The sequence below is a fragment of the Bombus terrestris genome, chromosome 2 (assembly GCF_910591885.1).
Source record: "Bombus terrestris chromosome 2, iyBomTerr1.2, whole genome shotgun sequence".
NCBI classification, from domain to species: Eukaryota; Metazoa; Arthropoda; class Insecta; order Hymenoptera; family Apidae; genus Bombus; species Bombus terrestris.
Genome location: NC_063270.1, coordinates 14,756,945 through 14,784,093, shown reverse-complemented (window position 1 = coordinate 14,784,093; position 27,149 = coordinate 14,756,945). Strand labels below are relative to the sequence as shown.

At 37.9% G+C, this 27,149-nt stretch overlaps 1 protein-coding gene across 1 annotated transcript in view; it reads left to right on the top strand.

The window, feature by feature from the left end:
- LOC100642834 overlaps positions 1-19,574 on the top strand; it is a 38,604-nt gene extending 19,030 nt beyond the window's left edge. Inside the window, exons 6-8 of the mRNA XM_003393844.3 lie at positions 7,784-8,005; positions 9,243-9,438; positions 11,921-19,574. Of these exons, the coding sequence (XP_003393892.1) occupies positions 7,784-8,005; positions 9,243-9,438; positions 11,921-11,930 (428 nt within the window). The 3' untranslated portion in view covers positions 11,931-19,574. The remainder of the gene's footprint in view (positions 1-7,783; positions 8,006-9,242; positions 9,439-11,920) is intronic.
- Positions 19,575-27,149: the final 7,575 nt, after the last annotated feature.

The window sequence follows — 27,149 nt, the reverse complement described above, 5'->3', positions numbered from 1 at the left end:
CCATTTACGATAATCATTTTCAACTCATACAGGAAAGAAAAATCAATTTGTTAGGTTTGCTATAGATAATTATTTGCTGCTGTGAAATAAGCTAAGGAATTAAATAATAAGACAGATTCAATTTGTATTAAGCTTTATATTATATCGTTGTTATTCGAAATTGAAAGCACTTCAGCCTTCACTTCCACGATATTAAAAAAAGCGATTATTCGATCATCAAAATCATGCTATCGTCGAAATGGAAACTTTTACAAATATCACGGAAACTAATGCCAGGACGGCGGAAATCGATGATGTCGTCCGCTTTGTAAATAATTGCCGTAATGTTATTAATATTCTGTCAGAAATACATATTTAGTCTCAAACGCAAAGTTAATTTTAACGTACAATTGGCTGACAACCTATCGAATTAAAAAATTCTGTTTTGTAAAATACAGGAAATCTGATTTGTCAGGTTTTTCATCCGTGATCTGTAATTGCAATATACTTTTAACCGAAGGAAACTTTAATTCGATTTCCAGATATTAGAGTGCTTCAAATATTTTAAAACGTCATCGTTCATTTAATTTCTGAATGACATTAATTTCTCGTCGAAATATTCACATGATTAGATGTGTTTTAATAGAAGTAAATCCACTTGACGGTAATAGCATAGCATGGATACTCTTCTGTACCGTGTCAATAACAGCGTGAACGTTTTACTAATCAGATGACGATCGAATAGCGTTTGTATGTGCCTCGTATATTGATAACGAGGTATTTATCACTGGTAACGCGTCGATAACGATATAACGTACACGATGGACAACTGGTTGATAAAGTTACTTTGGAAATATTGATTTTTGTTCAGCGTTACTGTCACCATAATGCTCATCATATTATATGAACTTTACATTCGTGTTTTCTTAACGTATTCGTTGCATAGTTAGGAATACCGGTATTGTCACGCTCACGCTTAAAACAGAATAGTCTTTTTAAAGTTGGCCCAAACGACTTAATTTACTAGATGACGTGCAATAAAAAATGTTGGAAAAATAGCAATTAGTCGGAATCGCGAAGAAAGTAGCAAAGGTCACTTTCAACTTTTTTATCTGAACCTATAATGAAAATTTAAATAGTACGCTTTGTTGACGTTAATTCTATGTTGGTATTAATTATATACGTGAAAATTTTCATCGAAATCGGTTGATAAAAAAACAAGCTACAGGTATCGAAGAACGAGTTATAGGTCGAAAGTCATAGAAAATTGAGATTTTCATCAGTGTTAACTGTTTGCAGCTCATAACAAGGTTAATCGTTTTCGATGAAATTTTCAGCATGCTTATAATTGACATATCCAGGAAACGTGTTGTTTATAAATTTTCATTAAAGGATCAGATGAAAAGGTTGTAAAAAGTGACCTTTACTATCTTTTTCGCGATACCGGTCAACTGCAATTTTCTCAAAATTTTTTTTACGCGTTATTTAATAAATTGAATCCTTCTAACTTCTCAAAAATATTCAACTCGTTTGATCCAATTTTGAAAAAGTTATTCTGTTTTAAAAAGTGTGCCAATACTTATATTTCTAATGTGTATTCTAAACAATGAATGTTCGAGAATTATGTTTTTCCTCCTCTTTAATTCCCTCTTTAATTCCTCTTTAATTTTCCCCCGTTCAAAATTATATCTGAATTAATTCTGAAACATCGTGTACATGTATGATGCTGGTAGCGAACGTGTTAATTATTAAGTACACAATAAATAACATCGATGCGTGGACAACTGAACGAACGTTATTGTTTTGGTGTCGCGTTATTGAATGAATCGGTAGTTATGAATATGTCAATGTTGGTCTAGTACTATTCATATATTTATACTGTTAGTTGGATGATAAAATAATATTTCGAAGCGTATAATATTTGCATTACTTTTGTTATGAATTTTCAACAAATAGTTCGCTACGAAGTTATAAGAAATAGCACGAGATAGTAGTACCATGTACAAAGCATCAATCTACAAACACCTAACAGACCGCTTCGTGTTCACGTCGAATCAATACTCGGCTTATCAATAAATTAGTTGCGAAACTCGGAGAGCTGTCGTTACTCGTAACGTTATCACCAATCCTGGTTTCCACATCCATTAGTTTGAAAAGAGTTAACTTGACAACTAACTTGTCCATAGTACGGTAAAAATCCCACGAGATTATCTTTGTTGTTCGTATCGAGGTGAAGCTTCGTAATTAACAAATAGTAGCAACTTCATTTTACGACAGCCGCAATATAAATTAAGAAAAACGATTTAGTCTGCCAGTAATATCCCTGCCAAGTTTTATTTAAACTTTCAGTTTTCGTATCGAAAGTATATCTCACGTTACGATCCGTTGACACGCACGAAGGGTTTTCCTCTTTTCTAAAAGCCTCTCGATTCCTAAGCCGATCGTATCAAAATATATACAACAATGCGTAAAACACACGTTTCAATTTGCATACGATTGGACGTTAATACGATGGAGGAAATGTACCGGTGATGTCGAAGCAGCTCGTTAATCTTATTTCTCTGATAGGTCGCGATTATCGTATTAACGCGATTCCGTATAATTTACCGGTATAGCACGACTCAATCTACCCCAAACGATACGACGCGATAAAGAACGAGACTCGACAAATCTTAGAAAACATCGAAACATTCCAGTTCTTCGATCGTTAATTATCTCGTTAAACTATCTTCTAACGTTTACATTTACCTACCTACAAGTCTTACAACTTACTACTATATCCACAGTTCAGATATTAAAATTAATTAACAGACCGTTGAAAAAGTCCTGGTTTCTTAAGCAAGAGAAACGCGAATATCAGATATACCAGTCTCGAAGGTGAATAATAGAAACTCGGCCGGCTAGATTCAAATCTGCAGCGAAACGTGGGTAAAGATGTAGATACTGGCGGCTCTTGCCGCGCCGCCGCGCCGCACCGTCGCGAAACAGCATTTTACGGATCGAAGCATATTCTCGAGGTCCTGAGCCGAGACTCGGTGAAACGCGGGCATCGGTTCCAAGCTAATTGACCCTGCTTGGTTTACGACACGCAAGCTCGCGCGCTACTTATGACATGCGAAACAACACCGCCAGCGAGTTTCCCTCGCGGACTATGAATTCGCGCGAGTCGCCCAGGACAGCGCGTTCACCTCTTCTTCGAGTTACAGAACGTTCTTCGAATCGATAAAGAGTACGCGGTCGGAGAAACGGGAATTAGCAACACCGATGAACCTTCCAACCGCGTGAATTCCAGATAATTTAACAGCGCAGCAGCATAAATGAAATCTACGGTGTTTACTTATTTCACGTATATCTATGAATAACACTCGTCGCTAATCAGTTAGTATTAGACTATACGGTAGTATAATTGTTACTGAATGACTAAGGAAATTTTACTGTGGGGATACTGCACAAAGTTAAGAAAAGAAAAAATTTGAATTTTTGAATTTTTGAAAATTTTCAAACTTTCAAAAATTCAAACTTTTAAAAATTCAAATTTTCAAATTTTCAAAAATTCAAATTTTTAAAAATTCAAATTTCCAAATTTTCAAAAATTCAAATTTTTAAAAATTCAAATTTTCAAAAATTCAAAAATTCAAATTTTTAAAAATTCAAATTTTCAAATTTTCAAATTTTCAAAAGTTCAAATTTTCAAATTTTCAAAAATTCAAATTTTCAAATTTTCAAAAATTCAAATTTTCAAATTTTCAAAAATTCAAATTTTCAAATTTTCAAAAATTCAAAAATTCAAATTTTCAAATTTTCAAAAATTCAAATTTTCAAATTTTCAAAAATTCAAAAATTCAAATTTTCAAATTTTCAAAAATTCAAATTTTCAAATTTTCAAAAATTCAAATTTTCAAATTTTCAAAAATTCAAAAATTCAAATTTTTAAAAATGCAAAAATTCAAATTTTCAAAAATTCAAATTTTTAAAAATTCAAAAATTTAAAAATTCAAATTTTCAAATTTTCAAATTTTCAAAAATTAAAATTTTTAAAAATTCAAAAATTCAAATTTTTAAAAATTCAAATTTTCAAATTTTCAAAAATTCAAATTTTCAAATTTTCAAAAATTCAAATTTTCAAATTTTCAAAAATTCAAATTTTCAAATTTTCAAAAATTCAAATTTTCGAATTTTCAAAATGTATTTTAGAGCTATCGCGGGGAGACGCGGTCGTTAGAATACGCGCCAACGGGAGTCGTAAATTCCCGTTACGATTAGAATGATCGACACCACGAATAGTTCGATCCCCGTATTTCGATTAAGATAATAGGGGTGATTCAGGTATGATAACACTGTGGCTCACAGAGTTAAAATATATATTTCCAACACTTAGTATACACGATTGAATAGATATAAACACTTAATAACTTATCACGCTGTAATAATATGGATATGAAAGTAGCACGGTATGAGACTTAATGTTAGAAGTTAGGCGCTAGATCTTTGACTATGGTAGGAAGATTTGAGAGATATAGGAACGGTGAGAGTTATAGGGAATGCAGGAACTCTAGTCACCGTGAGAGACGATGGAAAACTCTGAAGCTTATTCTAATGTGAATAAGGAGGAAAGCTTGGTATGGGTGTGCCCTTTGAACGAAGAACGCGGATTCGTTGCTTACATTTTTAGTTAGTAAAGTGAGGGCAATAATCCGCGATGTCGATTGGTTGGGACCAATGTTAGGAAGGAAGAGAGGAGGAAGAAACCTCCTACCAACTTGGGTCCTAGGCGACATTGTTTACAGGGAAACTCAGATCTTTCGTTAGGTATATCTCCGCTTTCTTCGTAATTCTTAAGAGCACATAATAAACCCAAGGACCTTTCTAAAAAACGGCCGAAAATACTTCTGGAATTAGGAAGTCTCTTCTGGCAAACAGATGTGCTTAGACCATGTGTGCGAACAATGCAGCTAGAATTGCAACTTTATAGTGGGTCCTTGGGCCTATGGAGTGTTAGAAGGACGGCAGGTAGACCAGTGGTTGGCAAGCCGCGCGGGATGGCGTGCAGATGTGTTGCGCGACAGAACACAAAAATTCAAAAATTCCAATTTTAAAATTTTCAAAAATTCAAAAATTCAAATTTTTAAAAATTCACATTTTCAAATTTTCAAAAATTCAAATTTTCAAATTTTCAAAAATTCAAAAATTCAAATTTTTAAAAATTCAAATTTTCAAATTTTCAAAAATTCAAAAATTCAAATTTTTAAAAATTCAAATTTTCAAATTTTCAAAAATTCAAAAATTCAAATTTTTAAAAATTCAAATTTTCAAATTTTCAAAAATTCAAATTTTCAAATTTTCAAAAATTCAAAAATTCAAATTTTTAAATTTTCAAAAATTCAAAAATTCAAATTTTTAAAAATTCAAATTTTCAAATTTTCAAAAATTCAAATTTTCAAAAATTCAAAAATTCAAATTTTTAAAAATTCAAAAATTCAAATTTTCAAATTTTCAAAAATTCAAATTTTCAAAAATTCAAATTTTCAAAAATTCAAATTTTCAAATTTTCAAAAATTCAAATTTTCAAATTTTCAAAAATTCAAATTTTTAAAAATTCAAATTTTCAAATTTTCAAAAATTCAAAAATTCAAATTTTTAAAAATTCAAATTTTCAAATTTTCAAAAATTCAAAAATTCAAATTTTTAAAAATTCAAATGTTCAAATTTTCAAAAATTCAAATTTTTAAAAATTCAAAAATTTAAAAATTCAAATTTTCAAAAATCCAAATTTTCAAATTTTCAAAAATTCAAATTTTTAAAAATTCAAATTTTTAAAAATTCAAAAATTTAAAAATCCAAATTTTCAAATTTTCAAAAATTCAAATTTTTAAAAATTCAAATTTTTAAAAATTCAAACTTCAAAAATTCAAATTTTCAAATTTTCAAAAATTCAAATTTTCAAATTTTCAAAAATTCAAATTTTCAAATTTTCAAATTTTCAAAAATTCAAATTTTCAAATTTTTAAAAACTCAAATTTTCAAATTTTCAAAAATTCAAAAATTCAAATTTTAAAATTTTCAAATTTTCAGATTTTCAAACATTCAAGTTTTCAAATTTTCAAAAATTCAAATTTTCAAATTTTCAAAAATTCAATTTTTCAAATTTTCAAAAATTCAAATTTTCAAATTTTCAACTTTTCAAAAATTCAAATTTTTAAAAATTCAAATTTTCAAATTTTCAAAAATTCAAATTTTCAAAAATTCAAATTTTCAAATTTTACTCGGTGAAACGCGGGCATCGGTTCCAAGCTAATTGACTCTGCCTGGTTTACGACACGCAAGCTCGCGCGCTACTTATGACATGCGAAACAACACCGCCAGCGAGTTTCCCTCGCGGACTATGAATTCGCGCGAGTCGCCCAGGACAGCGCGTTCACCTCTTCTTCGAGTTACAGAACGTTCTTCGAATCGATAAAGAGTACGCGGTCGGAGAAACGGGAATTAGCAACACCGATGAACCTTCCAACCGCGTGAATTCCAGATAATTTAACAGCGCAGCAGCATAAATGAAATCTACGGTGTTTACTTATTTCACGTATATCTATGAATAACACTCGTCGCTAATCAGTTAGTATTAGACTATACGGTAGTATAATTGTTACTGAATGACTAAGGAAATTTTACTGTGGGGATATTGCACAAAGTTAAGAAAAGAGCTGTTTCTTCGTCGAGTTGACGCGTCGAATACAAGGCAATTTTACGTATTTTGCCCGCTGCATCAATGTACTTATCTCGGCATGACGTATTGTTAAATGCAGTTACAATGGAGGAACAATATTGTTCAATACCAGAGCTACCAAACCAAAATAAACAGTTTCAGAGTGTTTGTTTTTGTAATTACTAAAAACATGCATGTGCTTCGGGAAAAACTAATGACTCTTATCGTGAACTTAATTATGACTTAAAATATGATTATATGATACTTTGTTTGTTTTTATCATACAACTTTGATTCCAATCATTTATGCGTGGTATAGCGAAGTATATTTTTTGTAGTTCTAAAATTAACCTCATGATGCGTGTAATATTTTATTGTAATATTCAGAACATTAGAAATTTTACGAATACGATCGTTTCTTTAATTTCTATATTTTTTTACTATTATATTATTTACTATTTATATTACTATTGATCATCAACGAAGTCATTGTCCGATCTAGCGTCAGTCGCCGAGAATCCTCGCAATATTCAACATTAACGTGTTAATAATGTCAAATGATCGATTTGTCTGACTCGATGCAAAGAATCCAAACACAGGCAAGAATGCGAGAAAAAGTTAATCGGTTCTATCAGGTTTAATCGCATGATTTCCAAAAAAATTCCAGAAAATTCGATACCTCGATCTTCTCTGATGTATCCTGATATTAAAATTGCGAGGCTTTCAGGAAAAGTAGAATTTGTCTCGTAAATGGTTGACACATCGTTCGGAGGTTCTTTGAAGATTAGCGATAAATAATCCTAGGTGGCAAGGGGCAAGGGACTAAGAATCAGGCGTGTAAGAGTCGCATGCCAAGTTATCCTTAGTTAAGTATCGAAATAGGACGTGACACAGTGAGCAGAAGTCAGGCAACGTCATTACCATTACATTATTCAACGCAGTCAGCGCGAAAACTTTTTGATATCGATCCAAGCGATATATTTGCTCGTTCGACTGTAAATGAACACGAAAACAAAAACGATTATACCGAAGCGTGCGTGCCGCTAGAAAGGAAACGTCGGAAATTCGTTCCTCTTTCATACAACTCGTCCTGATTTTGTTTCAGGTTTGAGTTTCTCGAAAGAATGTCCCAGAGAGCGAAGGATACCCATATACATGTTGATTGGTGGAACATTCGGAAGCATGCTTATGCCGTTGCTTATCTACTCGCAGATACGTTCAAGGAGACCAGAAATGCTGTCAGTTCCGTCGACCAGATCGCAAATTTCTTTCAGGAAATTGATCATCATCGTCTTATCGTGCTTCTTACTGGGGTGGTTCGTGATGGGTAAGTCGAAGGAAAACTCGAGATTCTATAATGCAAAAGCGAGAAATACGAAAGTTCTTTATTACTGCCATCCAGATAACATTTATCCCGTGAGAGTTTGTTTCTTGCGAGAAATACATCGTTCACGTGACTCGGTTTAATTGTTCTCGTATGTTAATGCTTTTGTCACGAGCGTCGAGTCGCGCGCTTTAATCCTCCAAATGCCACAGCTCTGGTTACGATACAATATGAGCATAATCTCTGTCTTTCTGGATACACAACAACAGGTTTCAAGAGTTCTTGTTACAATACATGTAAAATATTTGTTTTATTATTATCCTTGAGGATTACAGGATTTTTATTATATCCCGTTATTTTAGTCGGTAACGGAAAAATGTAACGTTACAATGAGAAAATGGACGAGATAATACGAATAATGGTATGGCAGTACAAATAACATTCAAATATTACTACTGTATCAGTGCTCACGTAATATTCAAAGGGAGACGATGCTATTAGGTTTCGAATGCATATGAAGCCTTGAATGGACGAAAATGCAGGAATATGTTACGTTTAATTACGTTTAATTACGAATTAACGTATTGAAATAGATATTTTAGTAAATTACGCGTTCGAAACCTATGATTCGTGATCGAAATAAAACTTCCATCGTTCGAGGGCGACTTATTTTTGAATGACGAAAAAGAACGCTGTAAATTATAAAGGATTTAGGTGTCGAAGTACTCGATCTCCGAATACTCGTATCGCACCGAACGTGTTTTTGAACGGCTCGAAACAATGCGAACAAAAGCGATCGATTGCGTTCTGCCGCCGGGTAATTGCTAGACGTCGGTGGTAAACTGCACCGATGCAACCTAATTTTCGTTTCGTGATCGCGTTATAAAACATGCCGTACGTTTACAGACGCAATTGCGTCCGTTTAAAAACAGTAACGAGCTCAAAGTTTTACACCCCTTCTGTTCTCTCGTGTTCGCGACCAGGTCGTTGCTGTTGCTTCAAGTGTAACACGAGCTCGCTCGTTACCGCTTGCACGAAACTTTTTACCGTTGTGAAAGTTTTCGCAAATCGTAGTTCGAACCTTACTTCCACGAACAAACTTGCAGTTTAATTTTGTAAAAACCTGCTCGCCATGAAGCAGATTTTTAAATTCTATTTACGATCCACTTAGACATTTTCTAAGATGCATTTTCAAACGACTCTTCCTCCTACGAGCTACTTGATCTTCTTTGTGTTACAGGAAATTACTGGATACTTCACATCATGTGGCCACCGTACACGTACATTATACACACTCCGAATGATCACTGTCACAGAACTCTTTATCTGTTTTCCTTGGCACATCTGGGCGTGATATATATCACTTTCGGAATCATACTGCTCGTGATAACCGTACTGGCGTCTTTCAGAATCCTAGCGTGTCCGTTGCTAGAAAGGTAAGCCTTGGTCAATCGTAAATCGCCAATTCGATCGAATCGAAGCGTTCGATACACCACCCGCTGATTCGTCCTCAATCGCGACCCGATCTACCGTACACGCTGCTCTGAACATGGAATTACCACACTGTAGAATTCGGTCGATGAGACTGCTATTTGATCATGCGATAAATCACCATGTTGTACATTCCTTACTGCGAATTTGCGTATACGAAACGAAAAAAAAAAAAAAGAAAAGGAAATCTATTCGAAGGTAGCGAGATAGATAGTAATACCGGTTCCTCCCTCTGTTTTCCTTATGGTTCGTTTGCTTCCAACTATTCCCTCGAACGAAAGTTCAAGGGTTATGAAGTAGTATCGCTTCACCGATATCGATACTCCACCACGCTCTTTGTCATAGAAAGTGATCGTTTCTTACAAGCACGGCCCATTGAAATGTATAATCGAATTAAGCTTAAACAGAGACCGATACCACAGTCCCTATCGATTTACCTTCTGGTTAACCGAAAGTTTTATTCAAATTAGACAGAACCAGAACGTATCTACATCCACGCGATTCTCCTATCCCTTCTCCATTATCCCAGAGCACGGAGCTCTTGAGCCAAACTTTAGACAGCACCGTTCGAATAATCTGGATCGTTGCAGACAGCCTGGCAAGACGTCGACGAACTTCTTGCCCCTCATGTAGCGCAAGGTATTCTAGGGTATCGGGTCAGCGTGAGTCGAGCGCGGGTGTTCCGCATGCGACGCGAAAGTCAAATATTCTATACCCGGAAAGCAATCAGCCTCTGTACGTATACGTACACTTACACGCTAACTAGATGTACGTGCAAAATAGTAGGTCAACGAATTTGGTCGCGTGTCAGCGCGGCAGCCTCATAAATACCCGAGGAGGCCGCGAAACCAGAAACGAACGGTGTCGTTGCAACGCGACGATGAACCAACCATTTCCCGTTTTGCGTGCAGCGGAAAACTGCCGGTTTTTTGCTCTTCTTGTTTCCTCCTGTCTTAGTGTTAAACGGGGGTTCGCGTGACCACAGACATCGACAGAGAAAGAATTGCACGACACGCATACCGAGCATTGTGCGCCAGTTGACCGGGTCGCCGCGTTTCCTCTCGGATCGATCTCGACGCGCGGCGATATATTCAGATTGTTCAGGCAGTGTTATGCTTCAGTTTTCCAGCCTGAGCACCAGGAAAACTCGCTGGTGATTCAAGGTTACAGTAGAACTCCATCTATTCGAATCCGTCGGCAGACAGATATCCAGTTCCATGAAAAGTTAGTATTTTTGACAGTAGATTTATTTTATTCGATTATAATCGTGAAATAACCCGTTTTTTTCTCTTTTTTGGTTAATACATATTTTAGAGGCTGGTAATTTTATTGGATTTTCGAAGTACGAAACTAGAAATTTCTGAAATTGTGGAAGATGCAAGAGAAGCGTAGTTTCATATATGATGCGTTGTACTACTTATTATTATTAAGTGGGATAAATACAAGAAATTCTATCTTCAGATTTTTCTCAAATTTCACTACAAACTAATCAGTGATTTACATTATATACGACTCCAGTGGAGTTCATACGTATAACAGAATTATGATTTCTTTCATATAATAGAAATTCATAATCACATAGATTCACATTCGCGTGGATAAACAAATTCAATCAACAGAAGGTCGATTTAATTTGATATTAATTAAAATTTCGTTGCAATAAATGGAATTTCTCGCAGACGTAACGAATCTTAACACTTCGGTAGATGGAGAAATATTTATGTAGAAATTTTCTAGAATATAAGCAGAAGTGGGAACAATGGAACATTTGTGACAATAGTAGACGATAGTAGGATCGTTCGATCGAGACTGCTTGAAGTAATCCGTCTTATAGATGCCGGATAGTGTTCTAAAAGGTCGACGTCGCGTGATATACAGCATGGATACTTACGACACTAACCTACTGTAACAAGACCATCCATCGAGAAATAAATCTTGGAAATTGTACGAAATATTACACATCGACTTTGACGAAACATCGTTCTTTATGCTATGAAACGCCACTTCTAAACAAATGGCAATAAAATAGTATATTGGTAATATTTGACTAATATTATATAATTTTACTACTTTTATTTTATTTTAGTAATATTTCATCAGAACAAAATTCAAATATTCTCCATTTCTCTAAACGTTCGCAATATTTCGCGAATATAAACTGCAGAGTTAACACTATGACAGACGATATTATATTAAACACATGGTGCGAACATTTCGACTGTGCATTTCGTACCTACGAGAAAGAATTTTTCATTGAAATCGATGCGTAACATTTTCTACAAAATTTCAAGTTGCAAAAGCTATCCGTCATTCATCGAGATATTTCGAATAACTTTTTACTCGTGTTTTCATGGTTTCGCGTTCATTACTAAGCTAAACTAAATGCTTCGCGATTTACATCGATTCGTATTGACTTCTTTCTTCCAGATACAGATAACAACAACGATTTAATTACGTAAATGAAGTGGTATCACAGAAACGACGCGTGCAAGTAGAATATGGCCAGAACATCGTCCAAGGGCACATTTTGAAATCTGTCGTAAAGCGGAATGACGATTGCGTCAAGCATGACAGCGTTTCCAATGATCAAACCTACAACCGAACCTACAACCATTATCACTATTACAAGCTATTACCAACTGCTCAGAATCTTGGACCCTCGAGTTGCGACGGAAAGAAGAAATTGCATTTACAGTTTAACATCGGCTGCGACGTAGAATCGAAAGTAAATTATGGAAATCGACAATTCGTAACTTAAGAAACTCCAGGAGAATTGGAATTATGCGAAGATAGCTGAAAGCATGATCGTGTCGATCGAACACCGTAGAATCTGGCAAATTACCATCAAACCCCAAGGAAACAAACGACTTTCAAAGAAGATTCTTATCTACCGACTATATTCACGCACTAAGCAGTAACTTCGACGAGGAAGAATCGATTTCGCGAAGATTAAACTTCCTTTGCCAAAACGAAAACATCTCTTCCAAGAAAGAAGGAAAATAATCAGAATACACGCGCAGCTACGGAAATTGCATGTAGGTGGTAAACTTACGTTACTGGAATCTATTCAAGAGAAGTTTATCGCTTGGGATTTTGTGAGAAACCCTGCCTGCATCGTAAAATTCGAATAATCTGGATGAGAAGAGGCGAAGAGGAAAATACCAGAAGATTCTTTTGAAGTAAAAAATCGTGGAAGATAAAGGAACCGTTGGAACAATTCACGAGAAGGAACAGACGATAAAGAATACTGGATGTTTACTGTCACGAGACACGCGTAGGCGTATATACGTAATAAGCTGTTATTCAATTTAAAGCTGGGATCTAATCAGCAAATCAAATTTAACGACGCAGCTCTCTCCGACGAGCAGCGTTTCCGGAACGTAAAGAAAAGGAGGGCCACAAACCGTATACGAAGCGAACAACAAAGAAAGATACATCAGAAAATTCCCGACAATTTCTGCCTATATTTTAAGAATTATGAAAAATATCCGGCTCATCGAAGAAGATCTTAGATCTTTCACGAGGATTTCACCAAAATCAGAAAAACACCGACGAAGAAAAAAAGCTGTAGTCGTTTGTAATTGTTCATCGATTCTTGACGGTAATGTTTATTAAGAAAACCGAAGGTAAGCGACGCTTTTATTGTTCCTTTTCTTTGGATACTTTCGACGATCTCGAAAGTTCGCGCTTGATGGAGCTTGTATCAAATAGGTGTAAATCTTGTCAATCAATAACAGTTACGTCATGACGTGTAATATTTACGAAGGTGGATGTACTTTTTGTCGATACTTTTATCCAGGTCCATTTGAAGAGCTTTCCGCATATATATCGACTGGCTAACACGTTTTATTGTCACGTGAAAATCCGTACAAAGGAGTTTTGTTGTACATAATACTTTTTATAAGTGTTTTTATCGGCGGTTATGGGGTTCCATTCATGTTGCATGTTATTCGAACTACGAGGTCGGTACAAACGTATCTGTGTAGCTAACACTGAAATCCATTTAACTGTTAACTGGTCTGTCACACTAACCAATGTTTCTCTTTACCTTCATTCGTTTCTCATTTTTTCTTATTTGATCGTAATCGTTTATTCTAACCACTATGTTCTTTCGTTTATACACCGCGTTCAATGTTATAACAAAACGTACGCATTCTGTTGAAACAAACCCTCGTACATCTTCTTTCTCGCGAACAACGTGGGTCTGCGGTTAACAGTTAAACTCCAATTAATACGATGTCACAAGGTTACCAGAATACAACAGAAAATCGCGATGTTTAATGTTTCGATTTATGTCCATCATCTTCGACTCGAGGTGACGTAAATCATCGTCACGATGTTGAACAGTGTCAAGAAAAAAAAAAAAAAAAAAATTATGTGTATTTCGTTCGTGTCTGTTACTAACCACGAAGGCTCGAATATATCACTAACCTGATACAATGATAAAGCCTAACAAAGGATATGTTGTCTGTAAACTATTTTAAGGATGATGTATCGTTCGATGTATTTTCGTTCCTTTTCACGAGGTAACGCGATCAGGACGATCCGCGTGACTTCCGCTGAAAATTCTCTTAGCTCGGTGTGTGGCAAGTACATATACCAATGACTGTCGACTATGGAAATAAAAAAGAAGCAAAATCTGATTGGAAAGAAGACAAAATGAATAAGTGTCAATTAAATCAACGCATCGGAAATTTCATTCCATCGCCGTGGAACACTAACGGTCGATGACACTTTGATGTATACATACACGTATATATATATATATATTCTGTCTATATATCTACATATATACAATAAATACCTATACACGTACGCTCTTACGCTATTAAATAGTCGTTATTAAAGAATCGACCAAAACAAGACGAAGAAGAGCTCTATAGTTATTTTTAGAGACACGACACGAACGAGACACGTTCATTGAAAGCGTGTGTTTCTCGTTCGGCACGCGTGTCATCTAAATGAGGGTATAAACGTATAGAGAAAGGCTCATCTTCAGTTCTACGTACGACGTCCATGATTGCGTGGCGATTCAAAAACGGGTCCATACTTATAGTCGTCCGTACGAGTAAATGTTACTAATCTGTAATCGTGTACACCTTGTCGATGTAAAAAAAAAAAAAAAAAAATGTATGTGAACCATCTTAGTTAAACAACTGTATTCGTTAATCGCGTTTGCGATCGTTCTTCTGAGTTTCGGTCAAGATGGCGAATGAATCGTTTCAAAATCAACGTACAATTTTCAGTCGAACAAGGAACAAAAGAAAACAGTAGACGAATAATGCGAAGATGTTTACTTGCTCTATTAAATTGATATATGTTTGCCAGTGACTGTGTCGACGAGTTTATGACACTTCGTTGAGAACGCAGATCGTCTATTAAATTGCCGACGGGAAAATCAGCGGAATCGTTGCCCGATTTTCGCGAAAACCGTGCCTGGCGAACTCAAATCAACTGAAAATTTCATTTCCGAGCTGTCAAACGTGTACGTGTACCGTGTTGTGATTTATGAGATGCAAAATTCTTTACCATCGTCTACTGACAATTTGGCTCGACAGGAAAACGCACTGCGACTGAATCAGACGAAAAAAAGATATTATTTGGAGAATCTAATATCATTAACAAAATCAACAGATCATCCTATATGCTCGCATAACAATAAGATCGAAACGGGTAAGCACATACAGGCTGCAGGCGCCAGGCACGAGCCTCGTCCATGTGCACAACCAAGTACCAAAGAAAAAGAAGGAATCAGCCAGAAAATTTAGCAGAAGTTCACACACATCGCGTACATGATAGAATTCAACTCGGAGGCGTATAAAATTAGAGGTACATGAAGTGAGAAAAAGGACTTGAATATGTAGTTACGTGTGAAATTTAACGCGTAACACGCGCCAACGTTTCGAGGGATTTTCTAACGAGTTTCGTTGAATCTACTCGAAACGATGTTTTACAGGAGTCACGTAAGATCTACGACACTACGAACGAATAGGATTACCGAGAAACGAGAACGCTCAACTTCCATCTGCACTGCTTGCCGGAAACAAATATGTACTTATCTTCGATCATTCTGTTCGCTTAAAACATTGACCGTCGCGTCATGGCAAAAATCACAGACGTAAGTGCGTTCACCATCGAATCTTTCAGAGTCACTATTTACGCGGCAGCTCGTATCGATAAAACTTGGTTCACAATCGTATTAAGGAATCAACGAAACGAAGTATTCCCATGACGTGGTTACATTGATTATCTGAATAGCAGCGAAACAGTTTGCTCATTAGTTGTTTCACGACAATTTATCGCATACTATTAATCATTGCAGATTTTCGTTACCGCCGTTCACGGCCGTACGAGTAAGTGTGAACGAGTGAATGAGACGAGCGAATGCGTTGTAACGCTTGCTAAAATTTTACAATGAAGATTATCGGGAAATCGTGAAAACGTAAATCTGTATTTGCCTCGCCTCCCTCTTTCCGTAGAAAAAGTTACATAGTTTGATTTTCGAATTCGCGAAATAAAAGCGGAGTGGAACAAACGGTTCGACCGAATGCGACGACGATTTTAATCGGGGCCGGTAACTCGCCATTTCGATAGTCAGCTGAAATCGACAGGCGCAAATAAACCCACCGTTTCGATATTCTTTCGAGGGTGACAATATTCGCGGAAATATTTTTCGCAGACGCGAAACCAGTGATACCGGCCTAAGGTACTCTGAAATTTCAATTAAAACGCTGCGCCACGACAAATATGAAATTAATCAACAAAATGATTTCGCGATTTGATTTAACATTTCCACGAATCCCGATACCCTGTAAAGTGGATGTAATATAGATCTATACATATATAGTATATAAATGTATATCTGTCTCTGTACGTGAGTCGTGAAAGAGAAATCCTGTCACTCTGTACGGAACCGAGCTACAATAGGACACAAGGTTCCTCTTTGGCGATCTCCTCTGATCCGTAGCACGTAAGAATTAACAATTGTGTTGATATATTTAATATAAACGTGTCGTTGGATTTATATAGAATAGAGAGCTTATTTATTTTTATACTGGATGGTTTGATAGCGTCCTATATATTTAATTAAACAACGCGCAAGCGGCGAAGAGATGCTATTTATTATTATCGCGAGATTTCTTCGTTTATTCAGATTTCGCTATACGCGTGACTCGCGTCGGTTGATTTTATCGTTGATTAACAGATCGTCGTATTAATTAAAGTAAATATCATACGTGTACGTAATAATACATAAACGTAATACATATCTTGTAATTATGTGACAAATATAACGTTTTTCAGTGAGAACATTTTAGAAATGCGTGAGGTGCGTTTAGTCGTGTCGTAAACTATTTAAGTAGTGGTTAGAATTATTTGCACGCACTAACATCGCGAATGTGGTCCAGGCTTTAACGTAGAATTCACGTCGTTAACACGTTCCAGTGTTTCCTTCCTTGGTACCCGAAAATAGCGATGGAAACCATCCAAATGTTACCAGATCAATCGAACTTTCATTTTACGACCTTGAACAACACCCCAGTACCATTGTAACTTCTATATCTATATCCGTATCGCGCAGTCACCCTTTCCAGCGATACTACAAACTAATTTCCTGTCCCGTGCTTCATCATCGATATTATTACGCCTTCGTTCAAGAAACAGAAAAGTTGCCAGCGTTATTTACGGGGCCGAACCAACTATGTATTGCATATACATCGATTACATTTTTCTACACCATTTGCACTATACCAACGAGCATGCTACGACTCGTGTTCTTTCGATATAAATATACCTCATTAATCGTCCGTGCGTAGAGAATACGAGTTGGGAGATCGCATCGTGCGCGAAATTAACATCGAAAGCAGTACCTCTGAGGGCGAGGCGCCATAACTGGGCGCCAGCTCGTACACGCGTATTCTTGTTCGACCATTAGTTTCGACGCGGCCGTTAATTAAGCCGACCGATTAATACAAGCGTGAAATAGCGTTAAAAAAAAAAAAAAAAAAAAAACGAACAAAGGCAGAAATGAAACGATATAGATGCTAATAAACAGTGCACGTTGCAACATGTCCACCAAAGTACTCTGCGATTACTAGATAGCGCCGTGCTGCTATTGATTTTCCACGGTTTATAGAGGATGGCAAGAAGAACGCTACGTCCTTTTCCTTTTTTGTTATCGGTACGATCGCGATTAAAATATGAACTGCTACGTGTAACGAATGGCTTCTTTCAGAATCGAATATCAAGCATACGGACAGCAAAGTGAGGAGTGAATAAAAATGGGATTCGTATTGAATAAATAAAACGTCCCTATTTTGTCGCCAGAGTCGGCAACCCCTTGTACTCGCGTCGGGGCCGAAGTAGTTTCGTCTTGATATTCTTTCGCGAAGCCATTCGAACGAGTACGGCGCGAACGTTTGTTTGTCTAGTCTCTCTCGTTAATATGGCCATTTAACGTGTTCTCATTTGCCCGAGAAATTAACGCCTCAGCTCGATTCATAAAAGTAACATCTACACACCTCCGCGTCTACCGAAGGCAGCTCGTTTCGTCGAACAGCCACACGAAGCGGAATTGCACGTCAAGCAGTCATCGCTGTCGAATTACCATCGATCGCGTCACTGGTGACATTTTTCCCTACCTGGCGCGAACACACCGTTTCCCAAGGCCCACGCTCAAGCCAACAAGCAAGAGATCGTATTCACGCGAACCTGGCATCGAAATATCGGCCAATCATCGGGTATCGTCGATTCGAATACGAAATAGACCTTGTCGTAGGACTGGCAGAACGTCCAAAAGGGAGCACATCGAAAATTATTTTTTTAGAAGCGCCATGTTTCGAGTGACTTTACACCGCGACCAATCGTGAACTTGTACCCTATTGTTAGAGCAATGTCTTCGAAACGACGATACGTAGCCGTACTTTCGGTCGACAGAGAATGTCTGTACTGGTAATTATTCGTTGTTTTATCAATTCCGCTGATTTATCACGTTGCCAGGTGAACAATAGCTCGTATAACGTTTACACCTCGTTTCGACGATAGACACACGTCGATTACACTTCCGTGCGTATTATACTTAATCGTTGTAACGTCCTTACACGAAGCAGTAGCGTGACGATATGACACGATTCGAGCGTGTATAACGATCTCTTGAAACGTGTCCCAGGAAGTTGTACATCTTTTGTGAACGCACGATTGCACGGCTCATATATGGGATGCGCGTCGCTTTTTGTTCTTATATCCCTGTCAATCTGTTTATGACTACTTCGTGTTATAACTATAAGTTACGAGGCTATATTCCATTGCCGCGACCAAGGAACAGCGAATAAATTCACAGAGAATACTTAATAACGACATGACCGGCAGTAAATGTAACTTTCAGAGGAGGCGTTCCGTCAATAAACGTTGCGGCTATTTAAAGTAAATTGAACCTCGAATTGCGACGTATTATCTGCATGTAGCAGGCGACGAGACTTGGCTCGACACCATACAGTGCCGGAGCTTATCGCCTCGACATGTTTCGTTAAATTAAATTACCCTCGAAACCGGCGAATTTGCCTCTTCCTCTTCATAGCTTACAACGCCAACACCCGCGCAGCTGTTGCTAATCAAGCACGCCTATGATACAATCTATCGCGCGTATCCCAATTACGTGATACGAGCAATATTTCCGTGCTGGCGATAATAAAATTCAAATAAGGAAGGGTCAAAGGGGAAAGAAAAAAGGAAATGAAAAAGGCGAGAAGAGGGAAAGAGATCGAGAAAAATGTCGCAACGCGCTCCCTCTACTATCGAGGGAAAAACGTGCACTCAAACGACGGAGCAGTGCCAGTGCACGCATATCCTTGGATCCGCGAGCAAACATACGCGTGCACGTTATCTATCTATCGTATCTATCGCTGTAGAATCAAGAATGAATCGAGTATGTAAGAAGAAATTCGTTTAATTCTGTACGTGTACACTTGCGATATTAACATTCAATTTGCGAGTAAAACAATTGTAAACGATGTGGTGGACTCATATTGTGACCCATTTGTAACGTAACCGCCGAGTACTGTGAATAAAAAGTGTCTACGTGGTACGCATGATGTCTACATTGAACGTGAAACGACCTGTTTGACCTAAATCATTGTCCATCTTCGGGCTTCACGTTCCCTTTTCTTGTCACATCGTATACTCTGACCGTTTCGCTATTACCATCAGACACCGCGATATGAAACGCAACGAAGACGAAGGGCGGAGCCAGTGGAAAATCTTCAAAGGTATACGCGTTGGCCTCTTTCGGTCAGAAAATATTTTTCTTTGATGCTTCTCGTGAAAGTACAAAATTGAATTAAAAAGAAGATAAAACGATACCGCTGGAATGTTTTAGAGTAAGTGCTTTTTGATAGCGTGGGAGAAAGAGTAACGAAGGGGAACGTTCGCGTAGATTCGTAGACACGTAGCTGATAAAATTCGAAGTTTCCAACGTCGTCATAAATATAAAGATCATTGATTTAACAAAGAGGCGACGGGAATAATCGTGATTGTTCGACTAACAGAAAAAATGATCTAATAAATATGACGTATTAATGCAAAGGAACATTAGAGCACACGATTCAAGGCAGTGGTGAAGTTAGAATTAGCATAATCACGCTGTTCTTTAATCTCGATGCGCTACCATCGATCCACGTACTCGAATAATTTTTCGAACAATTTTTCTATTCGTTCGCTTCTTTTTCTGTTTCATGCTTGTTGTAGTTTAGTAAATTTGTGCCTGGAAAATTTAAAAAATTGCTATAATCACGGTACACCCTTTTAAATTCGCTCACGTAGATATAAGCAAGATAAAAAAGGATAATAGGATAAAAGTAAGTAGCAGCGCCTTTATCGTTGAGCTGCAAATCAGCGTAGTCCAGCGCTGCGTAGTTGCTCCAGGCAAATACGGAATTCAATCTAAATGTAAATATAGGTCGAGCCGTATTCCGGAAGGACGAGTTCGGCCGCGAAAAGGAGGATACGGAAACAACGGAGGATGAACTCCGTCGAGTGTACCGTTTCCGAAAGTTGCCGTAAACTTTTATTCCAACAGCCCTTCCAGCTGCTATTCCTGCTAACCTTCAACGAAGGAACCATACAAGCATTATTACATCTCTAGAAAAACATAAACGGCGAAATCACGTCGAAGAGTTGTGAAAGAAAATATTAGATTGTTTTACGAGTTTTGTCAATTTTTATCATAAAATTCCGAAAAAACATTTTCTACAATCTCTCCTGAATTCCAAACTAGATTTTCTATCCCGAACTTTTTCATTGATTTGGGATTTGGTTAAAATTTCTTGACGAAACTCTCTTTATTTCTCTCTCTCCTGGATTCTCGAAAAATTATTGCTACGTCTTTACGTTTAAAGACATTCAGATTTCAGATTCCTGTGTCGTCATTCTTTTATCATTCTGCCGAAAGATCAAATACCAATTAACGGAGTAAACGATGAAAAAGTAATGTGATTTTTACATTGTTAAGAAACAATCGAATCGACGATAAGAGAAAGACGTAATTATTTATCGCGACTACTGGTTTTCGCTTTCCTGATGTATCATCAGAAATTGGAAAACAGAGTTGATAGTCACAAATTCGCTAATAGATCTCACATAAGGCGCTTAAATTCCATTGGCGAAGGATCGTCGCAGCGTTTTACCGAGAAAATGTAAGAGGATTACCGATGTGGATGCCGATAGTTTGCAGAAAATAGCGCTAGAAACCTGCTCTCTGTGACATCGACGCTTCCTTATCACGAATAAAATGACTTGACGGCGAATGAATGAATGCGTCGAGTACAAGCAAAAATCATTTTATTTCTTCCCAGAACTTTGACGATCAGCCATCAAAGTTATCGTATTTTTGCGTAATTTTTACGTGACGAGCTGTCGATTTGCTCGTCGATTTTCGGCCATATTCTCGTCGCCCAATTTTGCCGTATAATTTGAATTTTTATTCGTTCGGATTGTGGCAAAAATCACTGAATTTCCCCGTGTTCCCTGGGGACTGTGCAAACTGCTGTGAAAATCGAAACTGCATAGTGAAATATACACACACATACACCAGGCAACTTCTAAAAATTCTGACGAATTAATCACGCATTTGTCGCGTGAAATCTTTGTCGGCCAGAACAGTATTAGATTAGAGTATTTGAATATCCAGTTAAATCAGAAAGAGTCGTACGAATTTCCCTCCGTCGGAGAAACCAATGTTAACTGTGTAACCGACAGAAATCCCAGAGTCGGGCTTAGAGTTGGAGACTAAAAGTCTGGACTCGTGTTTCCCTTCCGAGTAACTCGAGTGGCTGCTTTTGGGGTTGACATTTGACGACGCGACGATTTTATTCGAACCATACGCACGTACACGCGGCAATTCTACTCGTGTCACGTAACACATGACCTACGAAAAAAGGATCGCACAAAGGAAACCGCTAGGAGAATGCCTGAAAGAGGTGACATTAATTCTATGTAGACGTATGTATACGTGTACGTGTAAATGGTCGCGTTCGTCCTGACAACCATTTAATCGTCGTGCATAAAGCTGCCGCGGTCAACCAATTAAAATTGTGGGAACCTCTCGGATCGAATAATTTTACTACGCAGTTGTTTATCATGTGATGTCATTATGTCGTGGAAATCGTGCAACGGACCACGGGTTTATCGATTATTATAACGATTTATTATCGCAAGGGCTTCCCCTCTCTGCAACGTAGTTCATGGTTTTCTAATAACGATAAAGTGGTCTTTGTAATTCCTGTTGCTATGAATCTCGATCGATAGTATATATAATCGATAGTAGACGTACAATTGTCTGCTCGATGTAGAGCAGAGCGAGTTTTGACGCGCCAGCGTTTTACACATATTTTAGCAGTACGTTGCATTATATGGAAAAATACAGACAAGTGGGTGCTGTGCTCGTGACGAATAGAAATTGCGAGCGTATATTTACATACACGTACATGTATGTACACAATTGACGCTCTTTTATTTCTATGTACCGTTGCAACGCGCGATGGAAGAACACACATCTGCATCGACCATTAAAACTTGAATATTCATCGAAAATAGGGTGCCATAGCAGTTTCAAGTTCTAAAGTAGTTCGTTTACTTTGTGTTCGTTTGGTCGTTTATTTTCACAACGACGACGCGTTGGTGGCGCCAGGAGGGCGAAACGATGCCACCTTAATGTTCTTTGGAAGGGGCGAATCAACTCGATAGAACAGATTATGGAAATTTATTGCGCAGTGTTTCGAATAGGGTCAAGGTCGGTCAAAGTCGAACACTGTTTTAAATAATTCGAGCGTAAGGCCGCTTGGACAGCCAGTCGCCCCGATTCCTTGTTTCCCGATGTTCGACTTCCGCAAGTAATGTCGCTGTATCGCAAGATCGATTCATTATGATTCGAAACTTTTCGTTTAGTTGATAAAAGTTCGCCAAACTTCGAGGCACCTAATCAGGAAGGTTTTCAAGCGCAGCAGGAATTCATGAAATTTGTAGTCGTTGTAGACCTATTTAGGTCGAAACGGAACATTGATAGTCAGAAAGCTAAAAGCGAAGCAAGTTTCATCATATCGTATATGTACCTACAGAGTGAGCAGTTCATCGGAAATTACAACTTCGAATAACTTTTGCTACTCGGATAACCTCTGGCAATATGATAACGACTTCCATGCCTCTGGATGCGTTCAGTGACCGCCGCATCCGCCACAAATAATCTCGCGAAGATATCACGATAAATCGTGAAACGGGACTGTTCCGAGTTTTATGAGTGCCTCTTACGACGTTTCGAGAGAAACAGTCACGAGCAAACGCGACACAAGAGTCAAAGTACGCGCCATTCAGGGTGGATACGAGAAATGTGTGGAGGCTTATAGAGGATGGTTGATCGTGAGATTTATAAAACGAGATTGCTCGTTCTTGAAATCGTCAAGTATATTTAAAATGAGAAATAAATCAATACAGACAATAATCGTTCGTACTAACAAATTCGCTAAGACAGTGTACAATCGCTAAAATATTCGCTGATAACTCGTTGGTAACTGGTAGATACTTCTTCGCGCGACTAACTGATAACTGATTGATAACTGAATTCCTTACGATCGCGTCCGTTTATTTATACCGATGCATACTGATTTATACTGTTGCACGTAGCGGCGACATTGTTTTACCCGGAGTTTATTTATTAATAAGTAAACTCCGAGGTAAAACAACAACATGATTCGAATTGTGCATTAGTTCGTATGACGCTACAAATGTAATCAAAATCAAATGATTACCCATATCTCCCAATCCAATAATGGGCAGAACTTATGGCTGGCAGCCGGTTGGATCTTATCGCGAAAAGTTAATATCCTGTTGAGCACGTCGAATACGTATGTTCGAGCTTATGATTAAAGAGGTAATGCAATCCGGTGTCGCGTTACCAGCCATACTGACTTGGACGCAACAATCGTGGTGCTAAACTCTACATGAAGCGGCATTGTACAGAAAGTTTTTCTATTACAGGTCACTTAGTGGACCATTAACTGGCTGTAATGGATGCTTTATACCAGGTAGAAACTCCTGCACCGTACTTTCTACCGAGTGAAACTGCTTCCTCTCGTTTAATGTATTATACTTGTTCTGCGAGATCGATACCCTCGACAATGAATGTCGTCATGAGTCGATTTACGCGAGATAAAGTTAACCGTTTAGTAACTTAGCATGATCTGCATATTATTAACGGGTCGTTCGAACAATCTGTCGTTGAGGCGAAATTGTATAAAAGAAATCGCGTTGGATATTTGATTCTTCGTTAATTTCGCCGGCGATCGTTTCGAATCTCTTATCGTTTAACCGCAAAGCTGTGCAAATTGGAAACGCAAACTCACCGTCGGCAAATTGAAATTTTTCGCGATTCTTTCTCTCTCATGAGTCACGTACAGGCCGTCGCTCGCGCTCGCGGGTGTTATACCCAGAAACAAAGGAAAAAGAAAGAAAAAAAAAAGGAACGGCGACAGTGAGCTTCGAACACCGACTCTCTGAGAATCGTAAACTAAATAAAGTCGAGTTATCGTTGCAAATTGTTTCATCGGTTCTCTGTAGAACAGAACGAGAACCGGTCCGCGTTGCTTCGGGTTTATCGCGAAATCTGACATCTGCCGAAATGCACAACGATCAGCTCGGATCTAATTCAGTTACGAAATAACAGAGACGCGGAACAGATCGGCGCAATAGGGAGGGTTAAACGGCGTTGTCAAAACGAATTAAGCCTCTCAGATGAATCTTAGACGTGAATGTTGGACAACGACGCTTTCATCCGAAACCTCGAACCGGAGCTTTCCGCAGATGGGGCGGCGCGATTGCATTCCCCGATCCCGTCGTTTAACCTCTTCGATACATCGATAAAGGAAGGGTGGCATCTATGCTGTTTCAAAGAAACCTTCGATCGATCCTATATGAAAGGACACATTGTAAGGAACAGGTAAATGCCCCGCAGACATCGACGATGTGTACAACGTTTGGATATTGCGGCCGATGATGGTTGTTCCTGCCTGAATTTCTCATTGTCCCCATTGATGAGACTTACTCGTTGATAAATCGACTCATCCTCAACAACGACGACCTCGAATCGAGATCAATTGGCCTCCATAGTTTATCCGACAGATAGTTTGCCTAAATCTCGCTCGAAAATTCCATTAGTTGACCGTTAGCTAACAGGCGTATTCACGCTTGTTAGCGAATAATTTGATCGAAACGTATCCTTCTTTTTTTCTATTTTTGTCCAGTAGATAGTAAACGCACACGTTGAAACGTACGTGCAGAATCAAACGTATCGATCGAGCGAAATTCGTTAAAAATTCGTTTCATTCGTAACTGGCTCGGCTGGAAATGGATCGTTTACGAAAAGGGAGAAAGAGATTAACAGGGATTTCTGGCGGAGCAGAAGTTAGCTTAACTTTTCGAGGTGTTCCTTAGGATGATCACGGTCGCGTAATTAAGAAGTTTAAAGTTCAAGGGAAAAGTACGTTCAAGGTACGAGAGGAGACTGGTTGCGAGTGACACTCGTGTAAACACGTGGCTGATGGCTATGTCGCGTCGCCTCTCGCCTCGAATATTTGCTGCTACAAGTTTTTCGCTCGACTGAATATCGCACTTCTCTCTGTACACAGTTGTCAAAGGCGCGAGCAGGAACACCAACAAACTCGGTAATTAATCTCAGCATCAAGGTTTCACGTTTCCAACTTTCCAGCACTTCGATGTCGGATCACTGCGCGATTCGAAAAAAGACAGTGGATTCCTAAAGGCTTACAGGGATTATCGCTTTAACGAACAGATTTACGTTCGGCGACCAGTTATGTCACCCCGAGCCCAAGTATTGAGAAATCTTCCAAAAGAAAGGCTCGATGTCTCTGCATCTCCGACACGGCCATCCTGACAATCACCCGTCCTCGGGTGCATCTAAAATATTCGGTTTTCTTAACATTAGACTCAATTTAACATCTTTTACAATTTAACAAAACATTCTAATAAGCCAAGGGTCCACCACAACAACAAAGATTCTTACTAAATATTTGTTAACAAACATAAACAACAATCTGTCATATTACAATGTCTTTCTCCAAAACTGTTATTTAGTTGCATCCTCTGATCCTCCAGTCATTAGACTTCTGAACCTCTCACCAGAACACATCACAGTACTACTCTTATACATGAATATACCAAATTATATCACAACACCACACTGGGCGTGTGTGAAACACCAAATTACTTCACAACACCACATTGGGCGTGTGTGAAACATCAAATTACTTCACAACACCACATTGGGCGTGTGTGAAACACCAAATTACTTCACAACACCACACTGGGCGTGTGTGAAACACCAAATTACTTCACAACACCACATTGGGCGTGTGTGAAACACCAAATTACTTCACAACACCACATTGGGCGTGTGTGAAACACCAAATTACTTCACAACACCACATTGGGCGTGTGTGAAACACCAAATTACTTCACAACACCACATTGGGCGTGTGTGAAATGTTATGATCAAAACATTCCTTCTCAATCACTGTACCTCAATCGTCACTGTCGTTGCCAATATCATCATTACACACATCCAATTCAGCAGGAATACAACCATCTGGCATTTTCCTTAACTTATCATGACTGTACTTATACGACCGTTTGCCATCCATCGTTTTTAAAATATATCTATCTCCTTCCAAAATCTCTGCTATTATAAATGGACCCCTGTACTTAGGATCTAATTTTGTTTGATTTCTCTCTTCATTTTTACGTAATACAAAGTCTCCAAGATTAAATTTAACTATTTTAGCCTTAGTTCTATCAAATCTTTCCTTATCATATTTAGCGTTTGACTCTATGTTTTGTATAGCCTGCTGTCTTACATTGGAGATATCTACTTCCTTTTCAAATAAATAAATTTAAATCGACTAAGATGTAAAAGAATTATCTAAATCCAACGCGATATTAGGAGAAGTACAATAGCCAAAATGAGTTGTACGTTTCTTTACACTCACGACTAAATTATCACATTTCCAGCCCACATTTTAACACGAACCGGGTCCATCTTTCCACACCAACCCCTCTCTTTCGACGAAACCTGTCGCAAAGGCGAGGCAACTGCCAA